At 39.9% G+C, this 22,958-nt stretch overlaps 3 protein-coding genes across 5 annotated transcripts in view; 2 read left to right on the forward strand and 1 right to left on the reverse strand.

The window, feature by feature from the left end:
* LOC148332122 (uncharacterized) overlaps window positions 1–2,547 on the reverse strand; it is a 33,299-nt gene extending 30,752 nt beyond the window's left edge. Inside the window, exon 1 of the mRNA XM_088301856.1 lies at window positions 2,449–2,547. The gene's annotated coding sequence lies outside the window, so the exon portion shown is untranslated. The remainder of the gene's footprint in view (window positions 1–2,448) is intronic.
* Window positions 2,548–5,856: 3,309 nt separating this feature from the next.
* On the forward strand, window positions 5,857–10,890 carry ears2 (glutamyl-tRNA synthetase 2, mitochondrial). Its single transcript, XM_088301815.1, has 10 exons — window positions 5,857–6,263; window positions 7,625–7,780; window positions 7,845–8,034; window positions 8,100–8,250; window positions 8,447–8,768; window positions 8,850–8,958; window positions 9,443–9,596; window positions 9,749–9,879; window positions 9,946–10,081; window positions 10,654–10,890. Exons 1-10 carry the CDS (start codon window positions 6,065–6,067, stop codon window positions 10,747–10,749), a joined length of 1,644 nt encoding a protein of 547 aa, XP_088157941.1. The 5' UTR covers window positions 5,857–6,064; the 3' UTR covers window positions 10,750–10,890.
* Window positions 10,891–12,185: 1,295 nt separating this feature from the next.
* LOC148332124 (ADP-ribosylation factor-binding protein GGA2-like) lies at window positions 12,186–22,720 on the forward strand. Of its 3 annotated transcripts, XM_088301812.1 has the most exons (17): window positions 12,186–12,414; window positions 14,356–14,440; window positions 15,550–15,652; window positions 15,736–15,804; window positions 16,406–16,504; window positions 17,734–17,857; window positions 17,930–18,030; window positions 18,113–18,193; window positions 18,247–18,378; window positions 19,029–19,233; window positions 19,304–19,483; window positions 19,609–19,655; window positions 19,728–19,831; window positions 19,912–20,045; window positions 20,592–20,761; window positions 20,835–20,945; window positions 22,145–22,720. In XM_088301812.1, the coding sequence occupies exons 1-17, from the start codon at window positions 12,372–12,374 to the stop codon at window positions 22,253–22,255; spliced, it is 1,899 nt and encodes a 632-aa protein (XP_088157938.1). In that variant the 5' UTR covers window positions 12,186–12,371; the 3' UTR covers window positions 22,256–22,720. The 3 variants fall into 3 exon arrangements, with proteins under 3 accessions (XP_088157938.1, XP_088157939.1, XP_088157940.1); XM_088301813.1 differs by lacking the exon at window positions 15,550–15,652 and having other exon boundaries at window positions 12,190–12,414; window positions 15,729–15,804; XM_088301814.1 differs by lacking the exon at window positions 15,550–15,652 and having other exon boundaries at window positions 12,365–12,414.
* The last annotated feature ends 238 nt before the right edge of the window (window positions 22,721–22,958 follow it).

The following is a 22,958-nucleotide window of genomic DNA, read 5'->3' on the forward strand; positions in this document are numbered from 1 at the left end:
TCAGGATAAATACTTTACAGTTAATGATGGGTAAAGCTTTCTGATTTGTGACATATTTTTGCCCATTTTTAAAAAAAAAAACAAGAGATAGGATCATGCTAGAATGTACAGCAGCTCTCCTTCGCCTATACAGCTGAATGCAGCTCGATATAACTACGACGACCCACCATAAGGCCAAAGCCACATCCCTATGTCATAAGCCCCTTTTCACACTGCACTTAGCAGGAAGCAGCATGCCGTTATCAAACCGATTCCTTGTCTAGTGGTGATGGACAAGGACCACAAAATAGAGTGCTACTGGGCAGCACAATATGGCAAGGCGCCACAAACTTAAAAACATGTTCTATTCGAGAGCGGTGGCAATATGGTCCCCAACCACTGGACGGCGGACCGGTACCGGGCCAAGGCACGCCGCACAGATGAATAAAACAGAAAAACAAAATTTGCAGTTGAAGCATTTCAAGATGCTAATTGTCGCAGACGCATTACGCTAATATTAAACAAACAAGCTCGCGAAATGACTAACAATAGCATACAGCGGTGAGTGATTTTTAGTTATTTGGTGTTATTTTGGTGGACTTAACTTGACAGTGCAGTGTTTTAGATGATGCACCCATTCATTCTTATTTCTGCTGTTCATATCCTTCTTAACAATGATTATAGCCTGGGCGTTCATTTTTAATAATGGAACACACAAGTTGTTGAGGTGCGGTCTACTTCACATTTAAAGCAGCGGTAAAAGTCTCATTGGTTACTTCCTGGTATGCTACTATGCCAGTACTTCCAAATATGGGCATGCTGGGAATGACGGCGCTGTTGTCTTTCCGCCCTCCCATGCAATCCTTTCACGTTGAGTAAGCGCAGTGTGAAAAGGGTTCACTTTTATAATCATTACAGAATCATGACAATTCTGTTTCAGAGGAGAATGTACCAGAAGAAGTGTGTGAACGCACACGGACCTGATCAGCTGAACGTCACAATTAATCAGCAGTCAGTGTTGTTTCAAAATTTGAGGTAGAACATAATTGCAAAATGGGAACAAGACTTGTTGCTCCCCCCCCCCCCTTTTTGGTTTCCTGTAATCGTCGTTTTTGCCAGTCATTGCAACTCTTTGTTTTGCCATCTTGTTCATTGACTTCTTTTATGACAGGAACATAACTAACTAGCAATGACCTCATCACTCTCAAATCACTAAATTCTAATTACTCATTCCACAAGTGCACCACACGTTTTTTGGGGGTTTTTTTGCGCGTGAGAGTCAATAGTCCTATGTGTCCATGTGTTTATTCAAGCTTATTCAAGCAGGATAAAATAAACATTGGGTGCGATTTGCAAAAGCGGAAACTTTACTGAAGTGCTTTGAAAACATTTGAAGTTGACACACATTTATTTCCTTCTTTTCTGTACTTTTCCTTTAAAATCGAGTCATCCAAAATGTATTTACATATAATGTACTCAGATATAACAGTTACAGGCTAAATGTACTTAAGGATTACTACCACAAACATAAATAAAAACGAGGGTGAAACATTTTTGCAGACGAACCTAATTGCGATTTATTTTGGAATCATTTTTTTCAATATACTGTTCACATTTATTTTTTAAACAAACACAAGCAATAAATAAATCTCTGTGGCAATAAAAAAATATCACATTTATTAAACATAAATGTTTTGGTCTTATAGGTTAGGCTGTTCCCCTCTAACAAAAACACTTTTTACCAAACTACTGTTCAAGCGTTCCTTACTTTCAAGCAATATAACTTTCTCGCCAAAATAAAACAATACCTTTACCGCAGACCAAGATTGTGTTCTTAGTTTTTTTTTAAATGGTCAATTTAAGACAATATGTACAAAAATGTGTATTTATACATATATTAATACATGCAGAAACTATATATTAAATGTCGGCATAATATGATTTTCTAATCTGGTCAAATAGGCAAACATTTTGTAATTAATGGAAACTAACTAATGACTGAAAAAAATTAGGAAAATTAAATCACACAAAGCACCTAACACATAAATAGACATAAAAATATGGAATACAGTCTTTTAATATATTTGAATTAAAAAATTAGTAATGAATAAAAACTAGTATTTCATAATTCATCACTGAGATTTTTTTGGTTTAATACAATTAAAAAAAAAACAAGCCCTTAATTAAAACCAAAGCGATCACCGAGTGGGGAATCCTTGCACACGGTAAAATCTGTTATTCCTGATGCAGAATTCCACAATAGGTATGCAGTTGCCAGGAATACAAAAAATCATTAATTTTCTATTGATATTGTTGGCTATATGTTTTGTCTTTTGTTCCTGAGCCAAGCATTAACAAATACCATTCAGAAACGAGTTCTCAATGTAATAAGATATGCTTCTAGTATTGTTCAGAGGAGTGGCTGCCTTGGCGGCACAATACTTGTTAAAGCAAAGCTGAATGTCTTACCAAATCACGATGTTCCACCAGTATGCGTGTACACCTGAGAAGGAGCTGTACCAGTGAGCTTGAGGGATAATCATACGGAAGGTGTCACCTCTACACTGCAAGGAGGAGTTAGTGGGAGTGTCTGGGGTGTGTTGAATATTGTTTGCAGTTCCAGAGTATTACAGCATGGGTAGTGAAGGTGTAAAAGAGTAGCAGTAAAGAGCAGTAAAAACAAAACAAAACAAACAAACCAAAAAAAAAAAATATATATATATATATAATGAAAGACCCAAAATAATATATAATATATAAAAGTTTAATTTTTAAACTAATTAATCACAAACAATTCCGTAATTAATTGCGATTAATTGCATGTTTTCTACTATTGTTTTTTTTAGAAGCTTTTAACTGGTATTTCCTTGAATAATGGCTTCTGATTATTGTAAAATCACCAATTATGCAGTGTATTTTAAATCAATGACTGTTCTAATAGTTTTCTTTGATCCTTGAATACAATTTAAATGGAGTCATCTTAACCAGAATTTTTTTTTTTTACAATTCTCAAAACTTACACAGTACAATTAGTTACAATCACTACACTCCAGCAGCGTTGGTTTGCAAGGCCCAGTGGTAACTTAAACAGGTTTTTTTGTTCAGAGATGTGTCAAGTCAAGTCAAGTCAATTTTATTTGTATAGCCCTTAATCACAGACAGTCTCAAAGGGCTTTACATAGCCACAATCGACATCCCCGATCTTAACCCCCAGGAGGGCAAGGAAAAACTCACAAAACCTCATTAGGGGAAAAGTGAGAAACCTTGAGAAGGGACCACAGATGGGGGAATCCCCCTTCCAGGATGACCAGGCTGCAATGGATGCCAACTGGGCAACATTTGGCACATACAATGATGCTATGCAATAATAGATGAGATAATATAAGAGTCAATTGAATGAAGTGCTGCAGGAAGATGACTTCAGTGGAGTGGGTCCTCATCCAGGGCCGTAATATCCATGGCAGCATATGTGCTAAAGATGTGAAGTATTTGATTTGGCTTTGCAAGATATGCAAATTATTTTTGAAGCAAATAAAACTTAGTTTGTTTAAAATTAATCTTGAGTTAACCCTTTAATTTTGACAGTCCTAAAATTATATATATATATATATATATATATATATATATATATATATATATATATAGAGAGAGAGAGAGAGAGAGAGAGAGAGAGAGAGAGAGAGTTATTTTATTCATTCAGATATATGGTGCAACAGACTTATACTTTGCTTTTTTTTCCATGTTGATAAGGAAATTCAAGGATGAATAACGCAGTAATTCATTCACATAGCACAGAAACAAATGAGTTAAATTGTAAATTGTAGATGGATGAGTAAAAGTAGGCAATTTTTTACCTTTTTTATGACTTCTGGCTGCTAATTACGTGCAAATTATTCACTAAATATTGCTTTACGTATGATGTGGATTAATGATCTATAGGAAATCATGTATAAGGGTCATGAAGGAAGTCGGCTACACTATGGGACAAAGACTTTGTATTAATGTGTACACACAGTTGCCTCTGATGTGCCAACAAATCTTGTCAAACTGGTTTGTATGGGACGTCCAAGAAAGTAGAAGTTAATAAGGGAAGCTTCCATTGAATGTTAGGCAAGCCCCCACTCTGTCCGCTTTTAAAACTCGTTTGAAGGCACATTTTTATTGTTTAGCTTTCAACTCAACATGAGGCTGTTGCTGTTCTACTGAGCTTCTGGTATCAATTGTTTATGTTTTATTTTTTGTTCTAATTTCCCGCTAATTCATATTACACCATATGGAAAGCGCTTTGTTACAGCTCCAGCTGTTGTGACATGCGCTATATGAATAAAGTTGGATTGTATTGTATAAAGTGAGTAAAGTCAACTAACTGAAAAACAATTGGAATAGTTCAAACTTGGAGGCCACAGCTGTGTTTAATTTCTTATCTAAATTATTGTCATTTATATATTATCATAATTGTTGCACCATTAATTTCGCTCCATAAAAAGATAACTTATTATATTTTACTCCTGCTTAGTCCCAACAAAACTCTACAGTAAATTGGGGCTTTCAAACATGAGTTTACAATCACTAAATTTGGGGGTCTGCAAAATAATTTGCAATAAATTATCATGACTTATCGTTCAAAAAGTGGTTACCTTTATGGGGATATAAGTAACCAGTTACTGATCCATACCTAGCTTTGGGCCTATCAAAGGCTCTGATAAATTGTCATTTATAATCACATAAATCTGGCATTCAAAAAAAAAAAGAATGGGCTGGTTTTTGGAATGAAAGACATTCTATAGTGGTACAGGAATAAAGTCTCACGCTGTTTTTTCTACAGAACATAATTGAATTTTTTCCAGTGGGCAGTTTTTAAACTCGATAGTATTTCATTGATTTCTCCAAAACAAATTTATATAATTGATAATCCAAGCTAATCAAATTTTTGTGATGGAAAAAACAATACAAAAATACTAATGTACAAGCTCAAAAATTTAGCTTGTTAATGAAAAATGGACCATCCTGACCGGATGATCCCTTTAAGAAATTCTTCCAGAATAAAGGTTAAGATGGGTCACTGATGGTGTAGTGGCACATCCGCCTGACTTGTGTGCGGGCAGCGTGGCATCGGTTCCCACTCGGTGACGATGTCTATGTCTGCCCTGTGACTGGCGACCAGTTCAGGGTGTGGTGCGCCTTTCGCCCATACTCTCCATAGGATCCAGCATCCTCCCGCGACCCTGCTAAGTTGTACTTTATAAAGTCACTTATTTAAAAAAAAAATACTACTTTAGCTATATTCTCATAATATTACGTTTTATCTTGGGAAAATACTATTTTCAAACAAGTATGACTTTTTATCAGGACAAAATACACCCTGAAAACAATATGTTAGCCTCAGGTTACAACTTTTTTTTTCTCAATGAAAGGCACATTTTAAATTCCTTTGGCATTCGGGAATACCCATTGTGGTTTTGTTTAATTGAGGGGCATGATTTTATTAAAGATAAATATAAAAAATCTTCACACAACCAGCTCCGGAAGCATGACCAAAACCCTTAATATAAATTAGATAATAATTTCAAATCAATACTTACCATACAGCAACTCATATGTTGAGGGTCAGTGAGAAAATAAAAGCACTTTTTGATGAAAAAAATAATTTGGAGCCAAGAACTTGATAAAAGAATGTAAAAATCGAAATATTTGTTGTTGTTGTAGATTTTCCAAAGCAGTCGTCATTTCAGATCAATGAGTTATTATATTGTGCGAGAGACGTTAAATAAAGATGATAATAAAGAGCCATTGGGCGAAGTGATACACTTCACCGCTACGTGGCAGTAATGAAACAAAGACAGTCAAACCAAGTTTACCGAAGAAGCAAATCAGCCAATAGCATTCCAAAGTTAGACCAGTATGTCCGCCGTCTAATCAAAACAGTCGAAATAATCATGTCTGGAACGTTTTATTTAATGCGCTTTAAGAAAACGTCGAGTTCAGTGACCGAATGGAGCTTCTAGCTGTTTCGGTAACCACGTTAGACAACCTAAACAGGGCCCTTTAGTCACCGCAGTGACCCACAAAACGCACTGAAGTCAAAATGTCATGGTCGTGGCTCAGAACGTGCCGCCTTTACCTGCACCGGACAGTCAGTCTCGGCGGTTTTCTATGCCCTACCGCCGACGCCGCCGCTGTCACTACAGGACGGACGAAACGCCAGCTCGACTCCGCCTTCAGCAGACGATGCGCCACCACGACTGGAGCCGAGGTACGGGTCAGGTTCGCCCCAAGCCCGACAGGTAAATGTCGCTTTTAATCCTGAGGTAAAAACTCCTTAACTGTCTTCGTGCTCTGCATTAGGATTAGTCGTAACTTTTTATTTTTAATATGATTTATGCCTTATTTTTAACTAGGCAGTATTTCCGAAAGTGACAAAAGTACTCAGATTATGTATTTAGTAGACATTCAGATATTTGGTTATAAATATTCCTGTAATAATAGAAGTGCTGGTGCAACTTCTGGGTTTAAGTACAGAAATGTACAGTTTTACATTTTAGTTGAGCTTTTATTAAATATAGAATTATTTTTAGTTGCGGCTCACAAGTCAGGTGAGTGTACCACTACACCATCAGTTGTAAACTGAACTACAATTCCTAAACAACAGTTAGACCTTCTTTCTCCTCTATGGCCAAACAGTAATACCAAAATAAATGCGAAATGAACCCCAAAAGCTTATTTACCAAATTAATTACCAAAGAGGAAAAAGAGGGACAATTTTATTACAATTATAGTTTGTTTGTTTAAAAAAAAAAAAAACGTAAAATGCCGTTTTAGTGAGCACTTTTTTAATTAAGAAATCTCACTTTTATTTTGTAAGCAAAATGTTTTTTTTTTCAATTTGAGTTTTTTAATTAATTTTTATTAAGTCTGGCTGTAATGTAGTTGCGTAACAGAGTGTGAAAGAGATGGATGTATACTCTATAATTTTTGTATAAAGTCACATTTTGTTTGATTTGATAGAATGGCCTTTTAAGATCTTATGAACATCTTACTGATAAATTGTATTTTCTTGTTGTGACTTTGTCCCATGAAGTGTGCCACAGTGAGTCACTTGCATGGTTTGTTTGGCACAGTTGTTAATCCCATTTTAGGCCGCTTTGACACATTAGTAGAAAGATGACTTGAGCTAGGCCATTTAGTTGTTTTTTATCTGGCTCTGTATCTTCCTCTCATCACCCTTGCACACATATCTAGATGAACAAGTTAAGACCATGGTCTTTGCCACATTGTCACATGGGCTGGGCAGAGCTGTCCCTCCCTTGTATGAGGTGGCCAAGACAATATAAGATTAGGAACCATTTTTATACAGATTAGAACTTCTTCCAGATTTTACAGAAAAGGGCTCCACAGCTGGTTCTTGATCATCCTGGCATCCTTTAAATAGTTCAACTGACAATATGCAGCCTTCTCGTGGTCACTGCTAGCATAATACTGTATTATGAGCATTAAAGATAAAAGGACCGGGACAAGGTTCACTCAGCACATTTCAATTGGTGCTATAACGCAGATGTAAATTGGAACCAACCTTTTTATTTTCCCCAGGGCGAAGTCATTCCCTGCGATAACTTTAATGATCACATTATTGTCTTGCTCTTTGCAGGTTTCTTGCACCTTGGCGGCCTCCGCACGGCTCTCTACAATTACATATTCGCCAAGAAGTACGGAGGCTCGTTTGTCCTGCGCTTGGAGGACACGGATCAAAGCAGGCTGGTTCCAGGGGCTGCTCAAGCCATAGAGGACATGCTAGAGTGGGCAGGTAGGACAAAACTTTGGCGTAAGACAAACATTAAAGCTCTTACAAGGCTGATTTGGTCCTCCAGGTATACCTCCCGATGAGAGTCCAGGCCGAGGCGGGCTACTGGGTCCGTATCTGCAGTCAAAAAGACTGGACCTTTACAGGCAAACGGCGTCGCAGCTGTTGGATGGCGGCCACGCTTACCACTGTTTCTGCAGCCCCCAGAGGCTGGAGCTGCTCAAAAAAGAAGCCCTGAGAACAGGACAGACGCCCAGGTTATACTGTCCCCGACCCACTCAGACAAAACTGAAAACTGAAATTTGTCTTCCTCCCTCCTCAGGTATGACAACCGGTGTCGACACCTTCGGGCCGAGCAGGTCCAGGAGAAGCTCACCCAGGGAGCGCCTCACGCGATCAGGTTCCGACTCGAGGAGGGAGTGGAGTCCTTTCAGGATCTCATCTTTGGGTGGAATCGTCACGAGGTGGCCCAGGTAGAACACTTGTGCTATTTCTTGGCTACGATTTTCGCTGATGACGAGTCACTTTTTCAAGGATAGTCCCCCTAAATTTCTGTGAGGTTACACTGATCACAAAACTCAGAATGGGCTTGTTGGCTGACCTCCAGTTTTTTAATGAGTTTTCTCAAAGCATAATTGAAAAAAAACTATAACAAAAACTATATAACAGGTGGAGGGTGACCCCGTGGTTATAAAAGCAGATGGTTTCCCCACCTACCACCTCGCTAACATTGTGGACGACCACCACATGAGGATCAGCCACGTACTTCGAGGTTCCGAGTGGCTCATCTCCACGTCCAAGCACCTCCTCATGTACCGCGCCCTCGGATGGCAGCCCCCCGCCTTCGGACATCTGCCCCTGCTAACCAACAAGGACGGCAGCAAACTATCCAAGAGGCAGGGGGACATATTCATCCAAAAATTTCAGAGAGACGGCGTCCTGCCGCAGGCTCTACTAGACATCACCACCAACTGTGGCTCAGGATTCAGCAGTGAGTGGTAAATTGTTCATTGTGCTTGTGCCCCGTTTATAGTATCATGTAATAACAACAAATTTGAATTGTGCGTGGTAGCCAATCGAGTGGGACGAACATTGGACGAGCTCATCTCGGAGTTTAACCTCTCCAAGATCACGACACACTCCGCTCTGCTCGACCTTGAAAAACTTCCAGAGTTCAACAAGTGAGTTCAACTGTTTTGGTTGATTATTGAAATGTTTTTCTATGTTCCTCATTTACCTTCAAAGTAAACATGCTATGATTGTTTTTCCCCGTAATTTAAAACAAAACAGTTCCCTGGTGTCTTAAGAAAAGGTCCTTGACATTCTTCCATCAAAATATTAAAAAAGATAAAGAATTATACCACAATCAACATCCACTTGGAATCACTCTGTTTTGTTATATATGTATGTTGGGTATATAACGATGAATCTAAAATCATTATATCAATTTAACATGCTTCAAATATGCACCGACGTAAAAAATAAAAGTATTGATTTGCAATGCCATGTTAACCTGAGCCACTCTCTCATGCCTACGCACAATTCCTTGTCTGCAACGGGCATGCGCATGAGTGGTATATGATTAAATATAATATGTAATAAGATGTCAAAATGAGTGAGCATTGCTAACAGTCACTCGCATTTCTTTTTCCTCCCTCCCCCTAGAATCCACCTGCAGCGTCATATTGAAGACGAGCGGCAGTGCAATTCTCTGATTAAAGATCTGCAGGGACAAATCCGACAGGCGTACACGGGTGACATCCAGGATGAAGACGTCCTGCATGAAGATTATATTAGGCGGGTTCTACACTTAAGGAAGGTAAACTGTTTGTTTTTTTTCCAAGCAATATTGCTGTTCAGGAAGTTACGATTACCACTGCTGACTGCAATAAGATAAAATGTGTTTTGTGTTTTTTTTGCCACAGAGTTGCTTTAACAGTTATATTGAAAGCATTCTCTTCCTCCCTGCAGGGTCACATATCCTCTCTGCGGGAGCTCCTAAATCCCACTTACTCATACCTGTGGGTGCGTCCTTCCTTCTCCAGTCAACAGGTGGCGGCACTCTCCACGGAGGCCCGGCAAGTGGCCACGCTGGCACTTAAGTATGCAGCGTTAAGAGCAAGCTCACTGTACTCTAGCACTGTGATGTGAACACCTTCGCTTTGCAGATTAGCAGAAGAACGAGGAGCGGGTGCAGCCGTGGATGAAATCAGTAAAGATTTGAAGACGTTGGCCAAGCAAACTAAAGGCACCAAATACAGAGATGTGATGAGGCTCTTACGGCTGACTCTCAGTGGACTGCAGGTGAATAAACGTTTCGGGGTTTTTTTTCTGACATGGTTTGAAAGGAGAAATCCTTCCAACCACTTTTTAATCCTATTTATCCTCATTCTGTGTCTCGGGTGAGCTCGAGCTGGCTGACTCTAAGCAGGAGACGGGGTATACTCTGGACTGGTTCTGAATCAATTGCAGTGCCCTTGTGGAGAAAATTGTATTTAAAATGTTCTATAAACCTAACATTATTTTTAGAATGTGGAAACAAATGTTGGCCCTTCCAGGCTCACACTTATTGCTACATGAGTCTGCAGTAAACACTGCGTGTGGGGAAAATACAGTAAAACTGAAAATCCACACTGAACCGGTATAAAGTGGGCCGCGATATAACAAGAGACGACTGTATTTGTATACAAGCACCTAAAAAAAAAAAAAATATCCAGTTCCCATAATAGGACGCCTTTAAATAGCGCATTTATGATGTCAATAATAGAATTCCGACACTGACTCAGCTGTCAGCGTGACAAAATGCAAAGAGGAAGTGTATTTTGAATTGCTCGTGTTTGGTTTCATTCGTCCTTGGCTTTCTCCTGGCCTTACAGCAAGGACCGAGCGTCGCGGAAATGATGGTGGCTTTGGGGCCTGCGGAGAGCATCCATCGATTCCAGAAGCTTCTTCTGCTTGATGAAAGCAGCTAGCCTTCCCAGAACAGCCACACGGTCCTTTTTCCTGGACGGGACTTTTGCTCAAAGCTTATGACTGACGCTTACTACAACGCAAGCGTTTCAAATGAACTGCTGATTGAAGAAACAAAGTTGTAATTAAATACATGCAGCAACTGTCTTTGTAATTTCCTCCGGGCTGTGGTATTTACAGTAGTAAGCCACTTGTGTATACACAAAATCGTGTGACAAGTGTGATTAGAGTGGAAGTGTGATGAACTACTTGGTGGATGTGATTAAAACTTCATCCTAGAAGGTGTAAGAGACAACGAGGCATGTCGCTGCCTTTGCCCCATAGAGACGAAAGGACCAAAACAAGTTTGTGTCTGGTGTGCAAGGAAGTAGAGGCAGATGAGGTGGCTCGGGCATCTGGTCAGGATTGCTCCTGGATGCCTCTCTGGTGAGGTGTTCCGGGATCATCCCATCGGGCGGAGGAGGGGGGGGGACTTCTGACACGTTGGAGACTGTCTCCCGGTTGGCTTGGAACGCCCTGGCATCCCTCGGAAAAGCTGGACGAAGTGACTCAGGAGAGCGAAGTCTGAGCTGTACCGTGACTCCTGATAAGCGGAAGTAAAATGTAGGGATGTGGACTATATGCAGTGATTTAGTTTTTTATTTTTGCATCATCCCTTCATACATGCTTGGTTACCTTTCCTCCATTCTGTCCTTCACCCTCCCTTCTTTCCTTCCTTCATTTCATACATACACCTCTAATTCATACATCCCTTTGTTCCTTTTCCATCAATTCTTTCTTCCTGCGTTCGCTTTCTGCCTTCTGATCTATTCTTCTTTTTATCCATCTTTGGTTCCCTCCCTTGTATGCTTAATTCTTCCTCCCATTCATCCATTATTTACTTTCATACCATCTAACCGTAATTCCTATCTCCCTAGCTTCCGCCATCTCCTTTTCACCTTGCTTCCTCTTCTTTCATTTCTTTCACTCTTTTATCTTGCCTTGAGTTTCTTCTCCCCTATCCACTATCTCTCCTCCCTTTTATACATTGTTTTTTTTATATTTCCTTAATTCAGTGCTAATTCCTTTCTTCAGTCGTCCTTTCTTCCTTCCCCGTTTGTCTTTCTTCTTCCATCCTTCCTTCTGTCCTTTCATCTTAGGTTGACTCCTCCCTACCTTCTTTCTGACCATCCTTAATTTATCCCTAACAATTTATTGCCCACGCTGAACGTGCCTTTTGAAAACTTTTGACTTGACTACTGGCTTATATTAGGTCATTCAAGGACTACGGCGCGTTCCGACTTGCGTACACCCGTCGCTGCCATATCTCCGTCGCAAACCGAGGACCCCGCTAATGGACAGTTACACATGTTAGTCGTGGTAATCGTGCCGAAGAGTTGCTAAAGTAAGCCAACTCGTGTGTGTGTGTGTGCGTGTGTGCGCGCGCGCGCGTGTGCGTGTGAGCGCGAGTGTACACGTGTTGAGTATACACAAAGTGTGACGAGTGAATGCGGTGTGAGTGTCACATGTCGCGGGCAAGCCAGTTTGACATCTTTGCTTCCCCCGAGTGACACTTCTCACACACGTCACAACTACCTCTTGAAAACAACCCCGGGCGTGCACGCGCAGCAGCAGAAAAGCGGCCATGGCCAACGACGAAAGCCATCTAACTTTGGATTCATGGCTCAGTGAGTAGATAGCACTCGGCAGTGTTTCGATTCAGTTCGTTTGACTTTGGTAACTTTTGCGCTTAGCATTTCAGTTTGGACGCAATGTCGTGAACGCATCGCCTCATAGTCTCTACTGTGTTCGCGTCACGACTCGTGACATCCTTGTAAAACATATTTGTATTTGACCATTTTATTGCACCGAACAACCTAAACAATTGCATTTATTTCACGCGTTCCTCAATAGACGTTTTGTCGTGGAAACGTTAGGAGCTGAAGACGCTTGCTTGTAACAGGAAGTAGGTTAACTTAACTCGTGCGCGTGCACGACGTGCTCGTGAAAGACGGGCGAACGTTCGTGATTTTTTTTTTTGGGGGGGGGGTGAACGATTTCGTCATATTTGCAATTGTAATAACCCAATTAATTTGATAAAGAATAAATACTCATAAATATTACACCACTATGTGAAACCAGACGTCACTTAAACCAACGTTAGGTCCGGCATATAAGTTTGGCTAATAAAGTACAGTTAGAGAGCAATGCTTACTTTTTAATTAACAATTTGGGACAATTATGTTTGTACTCGCGTAAAGGATTTGTTTACTTTTTTTTGTCAGACGAAAATATTCTCAAGTTGGAAAATTGTGTTTTGCATAATCAACACCGGCAAAGTGGTAACAGCTATTTTCCTAGAACTAACTTGAGACAAGGACGTAATGTTGAAATGTAGTTCAAGTGTAAAACATTTTCTACAATAAGTGAGTTATTACTAGAAACAAATTGCCCAAAGGATGAAGACCCCAGCATCACATGACTCCAAATTCATTTTTCTTTCATTCTATTAGGCAGTCTGTCTACACAGTGAATGCAATGTAAATGCAAATAATCAAGGTCATCTGGAAAAAAATAAGTTTAATATGACGATTGAGTATTAAAATAATGTCATACCCTATACTTGACCCGGAGTGAGTAACCTGGATCTTCTGGCAAATTGCCGCTGGGGGACTTTTTATTTATTTATTTTTTAAATTTTTATCACCAACGTTTAAGCTTCAAAATTAAGTTAGAGCCGTTAAACCTGGCACTCAGTGCACCTGCATTTTTGTCACATTAGTCTGAAAGCATTTTGAACAATGCCTGCAAGCTTTATGGCATACAATTAGGCATACACCTGTGTAAAATCATACAAACCTTGTTGTTCTTTTGTCGTTTTTTTCCACCTTGATTCTCACGCATGCGCAGGGAAGATCAGTTTCACATTAAGAGCAATAACAGGAAGTGTAGTGTTTGCTGCCTTTATCTTGTAGGCTTTGCAGGTTTTGATAAATGTGTCTTGTTAAGTGTAAAATATCTTATTTTATGTAATGTATACTTGCTATTTTAGATTGGTACACTCACAAGTCTCACTCTGCCCCGACCCTGTACGCTGACATTTTGGACATTTTTGATCTGTTCATTACAATTATTGTGACGTCTTCCGTGCTGAAGCAGGCTACTGTTCATTTTGGACTTGTTTCCCGGTTTGTTGTGCTATAAAAATGCCGTATGGCGTCGTCAAGTACTAGCCAAATTTAGATGGTAGACTTTACCCTCTCAGGTTTGCTCCTTCGAGAATAAAAAAAAAAGAAAATAGTGACTCTCTAACGCAGCCAACCTGTGTTCTGTGCAATGATGTGCAACTGGTCCATTACATTGGCATAATAAACAAAAAACATAAAAGTCTCACCAAAATTCATGTACATATGTGTATGCATGCATGTGATATTTTGAAACTTTATTGGCTTAAAACAGTTTCCAGTTTTCAGATGTGATTGTCATTTTACAGTGTTCATACACACTGCCCAATTGAATGAAAGAACATTCATTTGTAATTGTTTTCAATTGTGTATTTTTTAGGTAGTTATAATTGCCCGATGATCGCCTCACTATCATGTTTTAACGCGCTTTCTCTTATTGTCCAGACCGGGCCACGGACCCGACCAACTTGGAGGACAGATGGGACTGCATCCAGGCCTTCTTTCAATTGGTCAACAAGGAGACTAATGGGTGAGCAGAGTGTTCAAATGAGGGCTAAACTCCTGTTGATGTTTAACTTTTTACACAGTGAAGTCAGGTTTGCGGTTTGAAACACAACGATGTTGCCTCACATGCATGTTGTCATGTTGCTGTTACGACATTCCATCCTAGTGTGAGGAGCAACATAAAAACAGTGTCTTACTCTTATGTTATTTGTAGATTCTCAGTTATCCTTCTGTTTGGGGTAGTTTTTCTAGACACCACAATATTGCAGCGGTCACTGATGGTGTCGGGGTACACTCGCCTGAGTTGTGCGTGGGCAGCGTGAGATCGGTTCCCGCTCAGTGATGGTGTCTATCTGTGCTCTGCGATTGGCTGGCGACCAGTTCAGGGTGTGGTGCGCCTTTTGCCTGTAGTCAGCTGGCATAGGCTCCAGCACCTCCGCGGCCCTGTCCGGGATAAGCAGACGATGACACACATGACCCAATATTGAGGCATCCGGCCTTCTCTGCCTGAACTTCTCAGTCCACAAACGGCAATGCGTTTTTGATGTCTAACTGAATTAAACTGATTTCTGATTTCAGAAAGCTATTTGAAAACTGATCATAATAGTGCTTGAATTGAACTTTAATCTGATCTTGGGAAAGGAAAGTTTTTAATACTGTAACCATGTCAACTACATTTTATATCCATCCATTATCTAAGCCGCTTCTCCTCACTAGGGCTGCGGGGGTCCTGGAGCCTATCCCCACTGTCTTCGGGCAGTAGGACTCACAATCACACTGAGGGTCAATTTAGAGCAGGGATGGGCAAACTTTTTGATTGGCGGGCCACAATGATTTCTAAAACAGGAGCAGATGGATGGAGTGTTTTGGTAACCTCACCTCATCGGAGAAAAAAAATACATTTAATTTGAAATGAAAGTGAACAAAAGCAGTACAACAATTATATATGTCTTTGAAAAACCACAGTATTTACAAAATAAAACATTAACAAGGTTTATTCATTTAATTTTCTCCAAGCTTGGCGGGCCGGATTAAAACGTTTCACGGGCCGCATGTGGCCCCCGGGCCGTAGTATGCCCACACCTGATTACGAGTGTTCAATCAACCTGCCATGCATGTTTTTGGGAATGTTAGAGGAAACCAGAGTACCCCGAGAAAATCCACGCAGACACGAGGAGAGCACGCAAAAGCCGCACAGGAAGGCCGGAGCCGGAATCAAACAGTGCACCTCCGAACTGTGAGGCAGACGTGCTAACTAGTCGTCCACTGTGCCGCCCTGCATTTTACAGTGCGTCTTATTTTCTTTGTGTCAGTCCACAGGTGGCTCTCAGTCTTCTTGCTCATAAAATCCAGTCTCCCCAAGAAAAAGAGGCTCTTCAAGCTCTGACTGTGAGTATTGAAAATCTCAGTGTATTTCTGTGTGTACAGTACTTCGGCAGGTTCTTTAGATTTAAAAAAAAAAAAAAAAAAAAAGATTTGACTTCCCAGCGTGTTATCAAATGGCATTCCAATCGACTCTGACATTGGATCATTCCACAGTGTTATCAAACAAAAGCCTCGCTCCATCCGCAGTTGAATAAATGAACGAATGAATGCATCATTTAGGTTTTGAAATGAAGATTCTAAATCGTCTCTTTGTCGGACCCCAAAAATTCAGATTGTGAGTTCATTTGAATTCAGCGTCCCCTCATCAACAGGGGCAGCCTTTGGTTTCTTCATGACTCTGAAAAGGATAAAAATTGAGCTGTTCATATACAGGAAGCCGAGGGTCAGGACACATGGAACCGTTGCCTTCTTTTTCTACAAAGCGGGGGGCCTGAGAAAAATATGTGTGACTAATTTGTATCACACGCTGGCCTATTAAGACGATGGATGTCTGTTGGCTATCCATATGCCACGTTGTTGTTCCACTTGAAGTGTCACTCGCCGGATCTTCTGACCCCTCATGTGACATCCGGCGACACGGCTCTCGCTGCTGATTTGTTCCTAGGTTCTCGAGGCGTGCATGAACAACTGCGGCAAGAGGTTCCGCGGCGAAGCAGCTAAGTTCCGATTCCTCAACGAGCTCATCAAAGTGTTGTCACCAAAGGTAAGAATCAGTTGCTGGTGTTCATTACGGAATTTTTCTTTACGGCGCAACCTCTGCGATTTAGGACGCTGGTTGGAACTCCTTTGTATTTTGAAACCAGTTTTCTAAAAGCAAGTTTTGGAAACGGAATTACACTGGTACCTCGACTTACGAGTGGACCCGACTGAAGAGTTTTTCAAGATATTATCCATTAATATGATTTTTTTTTTCTATTGAAAGTTTTGATTTGCGAGCATTAAATGACACTTGGGCGCTTATATATTAGGTATGCATTTAAAAATTACATCAGTACTAAAATTCCCCCTCTAAAATTCTCGGTGGCGATTTAAGGTCTTTTTGGGGATGAGATTTAAGACAAATTGGCATTCTCCCTTTTGGAGCTCAGCTTGTTATTTCTGAGCTTTCTGAATCACAGCAGGCGGGCAAGCGATGTCATATTGCTTGGATTGTCAATTCTGTTGTCTACAACGGCGACCAATTGCCACCAAAATGCTAATGCACATTACTATTCTTGTCCACTTCAACCTGTGAAAATATAAAAGCCTTGTGCGCAGTATTTTGGATTTATTGACATCAAACGTGAGCTCATATGATCACCACCACAAAATCAACCGTGGCAATCGCTTCTCCACTTCCACAAGCTGAAGCGGACAAGAGCAAGAATGCGCGCATGAACGCCTCACCCTCACTCCAAATTGAGATCCGTCCCTGGCGGAACTCCCACCAAGACGTACAGGGAGTAGAGGGGGCGTGGCCACATCCCTTTCTTTTTGGGGGGGGTGGTTTTCAAATTGTTATTTATTCACTGATTTCTCCAAAACAAAGAGATAAATAGAAAATACAAGCGAATATAATATTCTGATAAAAGAATGCAGAAATTGAGCTCGTTATTGAAAAATGGGCCATCCTTGCTGGGTGATTCAAGAAGAACGTTAGCATATAGTTGGACCGAACAACTCACTGAAATAGACAAACTGTCTTTCATATTAATCCATGCTTCATTTGACTCTATTTTAGCATGTCTGCTAAAAAAAAAATCATGAAAGAAATTCTTTAAAAAAAATAATTAAATAACTTTTCACAAAAAAAGGCCAACTGTTTGCTTCAAGCTTTTTTTTTTTTTTTTGCAATTCCGAGTTCAAATTTACTGTAAAACCCCACTCATCAAAATCACCATTCAACGTGGTTCTGACAGTTTCGTTCTGACATGATCAACTTCCCGTGTGCAGTACTTTGGTTCGTGGACTGGGCAGACGGTTAAAGATAGGCTGACTCAGGTCCTTTATGGTTGGACACTGTGGCTCAAAGAGGAACCAAAAATTCAGGACGCCTACTCCATGCTCAAGAAACAAGGTACCGTCAAGTTGGCTAACATGTTCCCATTACGTATCTTTTTACATCCTTTGTGCGATGTGCTTTTCTTAGGGATCATAAAAAAAGATCCCGAACTACCAGAGAAAGTCATAATGGCCCCTCCACCTCAAAGAGCCACAGACTCGGTTTTTGACCAAGACGACAAGGCTATGGTGTGTACGTGAACGTTAATGTGGCGTGTGAAGGTTTCCACCAACACTACAATCGTCATCCTCCTTACTTTCTTTCCTTCAGCTCCTTGCCAGATTATTAAAAAGTGGACGTCCTGAAGACTTGGAGACTGCCAACAGGCTCATTAAAAGCACAATGAAAGAGGTGAGGCCTCTATGAAGGATGCTCTACAGCACATTTATTTCATTTATTTTTAGGAGGAGGAAAAGGCGGAGAAAGCATCAAAGCGTGAATCCACGCTAAAGGCGGTAGAGAGCAGCACCAAGCAGCTCAGAGAGATGTTGGCTGAGCACACGGAAGCCCCTTTACAGCCCACGGATGAATTAAAGGTAACACAGAAAACCTCACGATATATTTCTTTCATATTCATTTGAGATTATCATCATGGCCCGTTAGTGAACTATAGAAGAGTTATGAGATGCATCAGAATTTTTTTTATTTGCAATATAACAATTAACCGATCATGTTATTGGAAATGAATCAATAAAGAAAAAAAAACTGGAATGAACAATTTATTTATTAAGCCATAAATGTCCTTTCCTGTTTTAAAATGACATTATTTCACATGGATAGTGCGGAAAATGCACACACACAAATGACCTGTAATTAAGGTTCAGTTAGTGATTTGGTCTCTAATTATTCATAAAAAAGGCGAAAATGTGGATGATTTTTAAAAAGCAAATGTCTGCACAGGTTTTATTTTTATTCAAGACAATTATAACAAGTCTGCTTGACGTACGATTACATAAATCCAATATTTACTATTAAATGGCTAAAATTCAGGTGATTTGGTCAATTAAAAATTCAACAAGGTCTGCAGATGATTAGACCTTGCGACCTAGCTTAAAATTTAATTCATCTAATCATAGAGGAACCCTGTAATGTCCACATTAGAAGAATGGAAAATTCTGATCCCAAAGATCAGCTCCCTTTTTTTCTCTTGCTTCAATATTTAGAAATGACGCCTTATATATTTCAGGACCTGTATGAAAAGTGCGAGCGCCTGAGGCCGAGCCTTTTCCGTCTGGCTAGTGACACGGTGGATGACGACGAGGCTCTGACGCAGATCCTGGCGGCCAACGATGATCTCACGCTGGCCGTGAACACCTACAAGGAGCGAACTGGGAGGCGAGAGTCCAACCGAAGAAGTAAAAGTGACCAGGCAGTAACGGAAAAAAACACGAGTGAGGCCGCACAAATGAGTCATCTGATGATTTATTCTTCAGATTATCTGACCGAGCGTTCTCATTGTAGCGCCCGCAAGTCCCCGAGAGATCAAGAGCTACCACCTCATCGACCTCTCGGCGCTCGATTCTCCTGAGACAAACAGGAAAGTCGATTCACCTTTGTCGTCGGACTCATCCTCGCCTGTCTTCTTCTCTTCTCTGGAAAGCACCTGCAACTCTGCGGCTCAGCAGAACACGCCGCAAGCAGGTCCGATGGAATTTTACATGTTATAGTCATTTCGATCACTGCCTCATGTCCTTTTCCTCTTAGTGACGTCTTTTAATACGTCACCACTGATACATGTGTAACTTTGTCATACCCTTGGATTCCAGAGTTACTTCTTCTATCTCCAAAGTCGTATTCTGACGAACTGATGCAGGTGAGACTTTGAATGGGAGGTTTAAAGCTTTAATGAGAATTTTAAAAAAAAAAGAAGCATATTTTCCCACAGCTTAATGGAGCAGTCAATCCAACGTATGAGGAGAGGGGCCTTTTCCTGAGAGCCCGTGGATGTGGAGAAAATGTGTCTTCTTCACCGAATGAAATAAATATATGGTGACTAAACCGAGACTTAACATTCATGACAAATAGAATTTTGAGTGCCATTGCCACTTTTTTCTTTTGCTTCCTGTCAGGTCAGAGAATCAACAGTTCACGATTTCAGGATCTTATTCAAGTCCTCCTCAACCTCCAGCACCTTCGGAAGACGGCGCCTGTCCGCAGCATGTGCTTAAAAATATCTTTGTTGCCATGGAGAACATCAAGTCTAGTACGTCTATAACTGGCCGGGAGTGCCAATCTTGAGTGAAGAAGGGTCACATTTGATTTTTAAATCAGACAGATGGGTCAAGGTCATTACTAAACAGTTATAGTTTCTGATAATCCAAAATACTAATTAATACTCAGGTTTATTATATTGTAATAAATATCCAAATAATGATTTGTATATAATATTATTTTACAGTTCTATTTTGTTATTTAAGTAAATTAATCAAATATTTAAGTAAATAAAACTAGTTAAGTCTTTATGTAAAATTTAGTTTACTCTTTTTATAATTTTTTTTATTAATTTTACAGTCAGTAAAGTAACCAATTATTTGAATAAGCACAAAATATTTATTTAATTGTTTTTTTCTCAGAATTTGCTACAAATAAATCAACCAATCAATTATTTAATAAATTGAAAATATACTAAAAATATATGTACACTTGCTACTACTTCTATTTTTATTTTAGTATTAACCATAAATTAATTATTTACTGAGCTAATCAAATGAATACGCCACACGATGTAAGGTTTTCCTTCTTTTCGCAGGTCAGCTCGAGCCCATCACAATATACGATCAGGGCGGCATCCACGTCTCGCTTCATTTCACCAGGAACTCACCGCCCGGTTATCCTGACATCGCCGTGGTCGTCATCTCCACGGTGAACACTTCCTCCCTGGACGTGAACGAGTTCATGTTTCAAGCCGCTGTCCCAAAGGTGAAAATACCTCAATCAGCAAAGTCTCCAACAAGTGATGAACTTAGTGTTTTTCTTTTTGTCTGTGCCGCAGACCATGTCGGTGAAACTTCAACCTTCAACGACAACACACCTGCCACCATACAACCCCCTCCAGCCACCGCCAGCCATTGCCCAGGTCATCCTGTTAGCTAATCCACACAAGGTAATTCAGCTCTGATTGTATAGTTTTCAAAGACAATGATAATTGCGTCAGCCAAATTATTCCTCACATGGTAGCAGAAGCATTCAATTTGGAAGGTTTTTGTTTGGACAAATTCAGTTTAGGATGGACCATAATTTTCCATACATAGGACAATGTGTTATTTACATTTGTTGATGTTTCAGACAACCTCGGTATTTTATTTATCATACGTAGATATACTTGTACAAACCCAAGGTATTGAAACATATCCCACCCCGTATACAGCGTTGGTCATAATTAATTAAATTTGGTATCTGGAGATTTGGCAAGTAATGAACATTTCTCCCCACGTCCCCAAAAATCAGGCTTCAAAATGTTTATTGCCAGTTAAAGACTACTTTGAAACTGAACACAAAACAAACCACATAGCTTAGACTTTATGTCAGCTAATTTAATGCTAATGCTAAATAACATCTATGTAATGGAGCGTTAACCTTTCAACCAATTGACTGAACGCAAACGGTGCAACATTTCATTTAGAAAGGCAATGTAACAGTTGGCATATATTCTTTATTCCCTGTGACTTTGACTGATATCAGTGCCTTACTGGTGATCTGAGAGGCGTTGAGACGTCTCAATGAATAGTGTATCTTTCTGTATTATACTGCCCCCAGGTGGCCAAGGCAGGCACTCCAGAAAGAGCTGCACAATGGCCCTTCAATTATTGTGGTGTGACAATTAAATCAAATCAAGTCTTTTAAATTAAATTAATTTTTTATTACGTACAACATTCCTTCCTTATCTCAGAGTTGCTTTTTATCCTCCCACCCTTTGATCTTCCATCACTGAAACTCAACTTTTCTGCTTCCTTTACTTTGTTCGCTGACCGCATGGCCACCCTATCGACAGTGTAATTAATAATAAACTAATGGGGCAGCATAGAAAATCGAAGGATCTTTCGAGCACATCATAAACTTCTGCTTCACCAATATCATGTCTGCTCTGTGATGTGGTAAAGATTTCTTTTGTGACACGTGATGGTATGAATCGTTAGATTACAATACGTGAGGTGCTGTGTTTGTTTATTCAAGTTGAAGACATACCCTGTAGTGAATTGAGGCACGGGATTTTTTATAGGTTGACGTTATACCGTAAATATTTGAGTAAATACAGTATTTTACTCGACATTTCTTTTCATGTCTGGATGTTTGCTTCCGCAGTGTAAAATGCGCCTGCGCTACAAGCTCACTCTGACTCACGGACGCCAACAGTTGAATGAGATCGGAGAGATACAAAACTTGCCGGACTGGACGTCTCTGATTGGCTGCTGAAAAAAAACACACGTGTACACACACACTCACTCACACTCTGTCTCTCTCACGGTCACTCTCACTCTGAATAGCACACGCTCACAGGCATGCATACTTTGCCTCAGACCTTCGTCGGGTTTCACAGAAAAGAAAAAGTAAGTTACGCAAGTTGGGGCATCTTCTAGAGCCTGAAAATGACAATGGAGTCTTTTATATGCATCAAAATGTTTAATTCAGCCAGGCACACTTTTAATACATTTGCCAACATGTCATAAGTAGGGTGTACGCTTTGAAATTAGTCTTGACACTGCGGGTGCTGACTTGACTTTTTTTTTCTTAAAAAAAAAAAAGTTTCATGTGTGTAATGTGTCATTACTGAAGTTGAAATTATTTTGACTATCGTGCCAATTATGTATTTTGCATCTGAAGCCTCATCTGACAATCATTTAACCAACTGTGAATAAAACCAGACCAGACCAGTGTTAACCGTCTGAAACTGTAATCTCTTTACATGGTAAATCATGATATAATCTTCTTGCTGACTCAGAAAGCAATTTGTCGATTAAAAAAAATTAAATACAATCATGAAGCAAATCAACTAATTAGTTTATTGACAATAATTGTAATAATTTCCCCTTAGAATAATAAAATTAAAAATGACGTTTTCTTTTTTATTTCTTTTTTTATACATAGATCTGTATTTAGGAGAGTATAGTGGCTCTGT

The sequence above is a fragment of the Idiotropiscis lumnitzeri genome, chromosome 8 (genome assembly GCF_059441095.1).
Source record: "Idiotropiscis lumnitzeri isolate Australia: NSW breed Sydney's pygmy pipehorse chromosome 8, RoL_Ilum_1.0, whole genome shotgun sequence".
NCBI lineage: Eukaryota > Metazoa > Chordata > Actinopteri > Syngnathiformes > Syngnathidae > Idiotropiscis > Idiotropiscis lumnitzeri.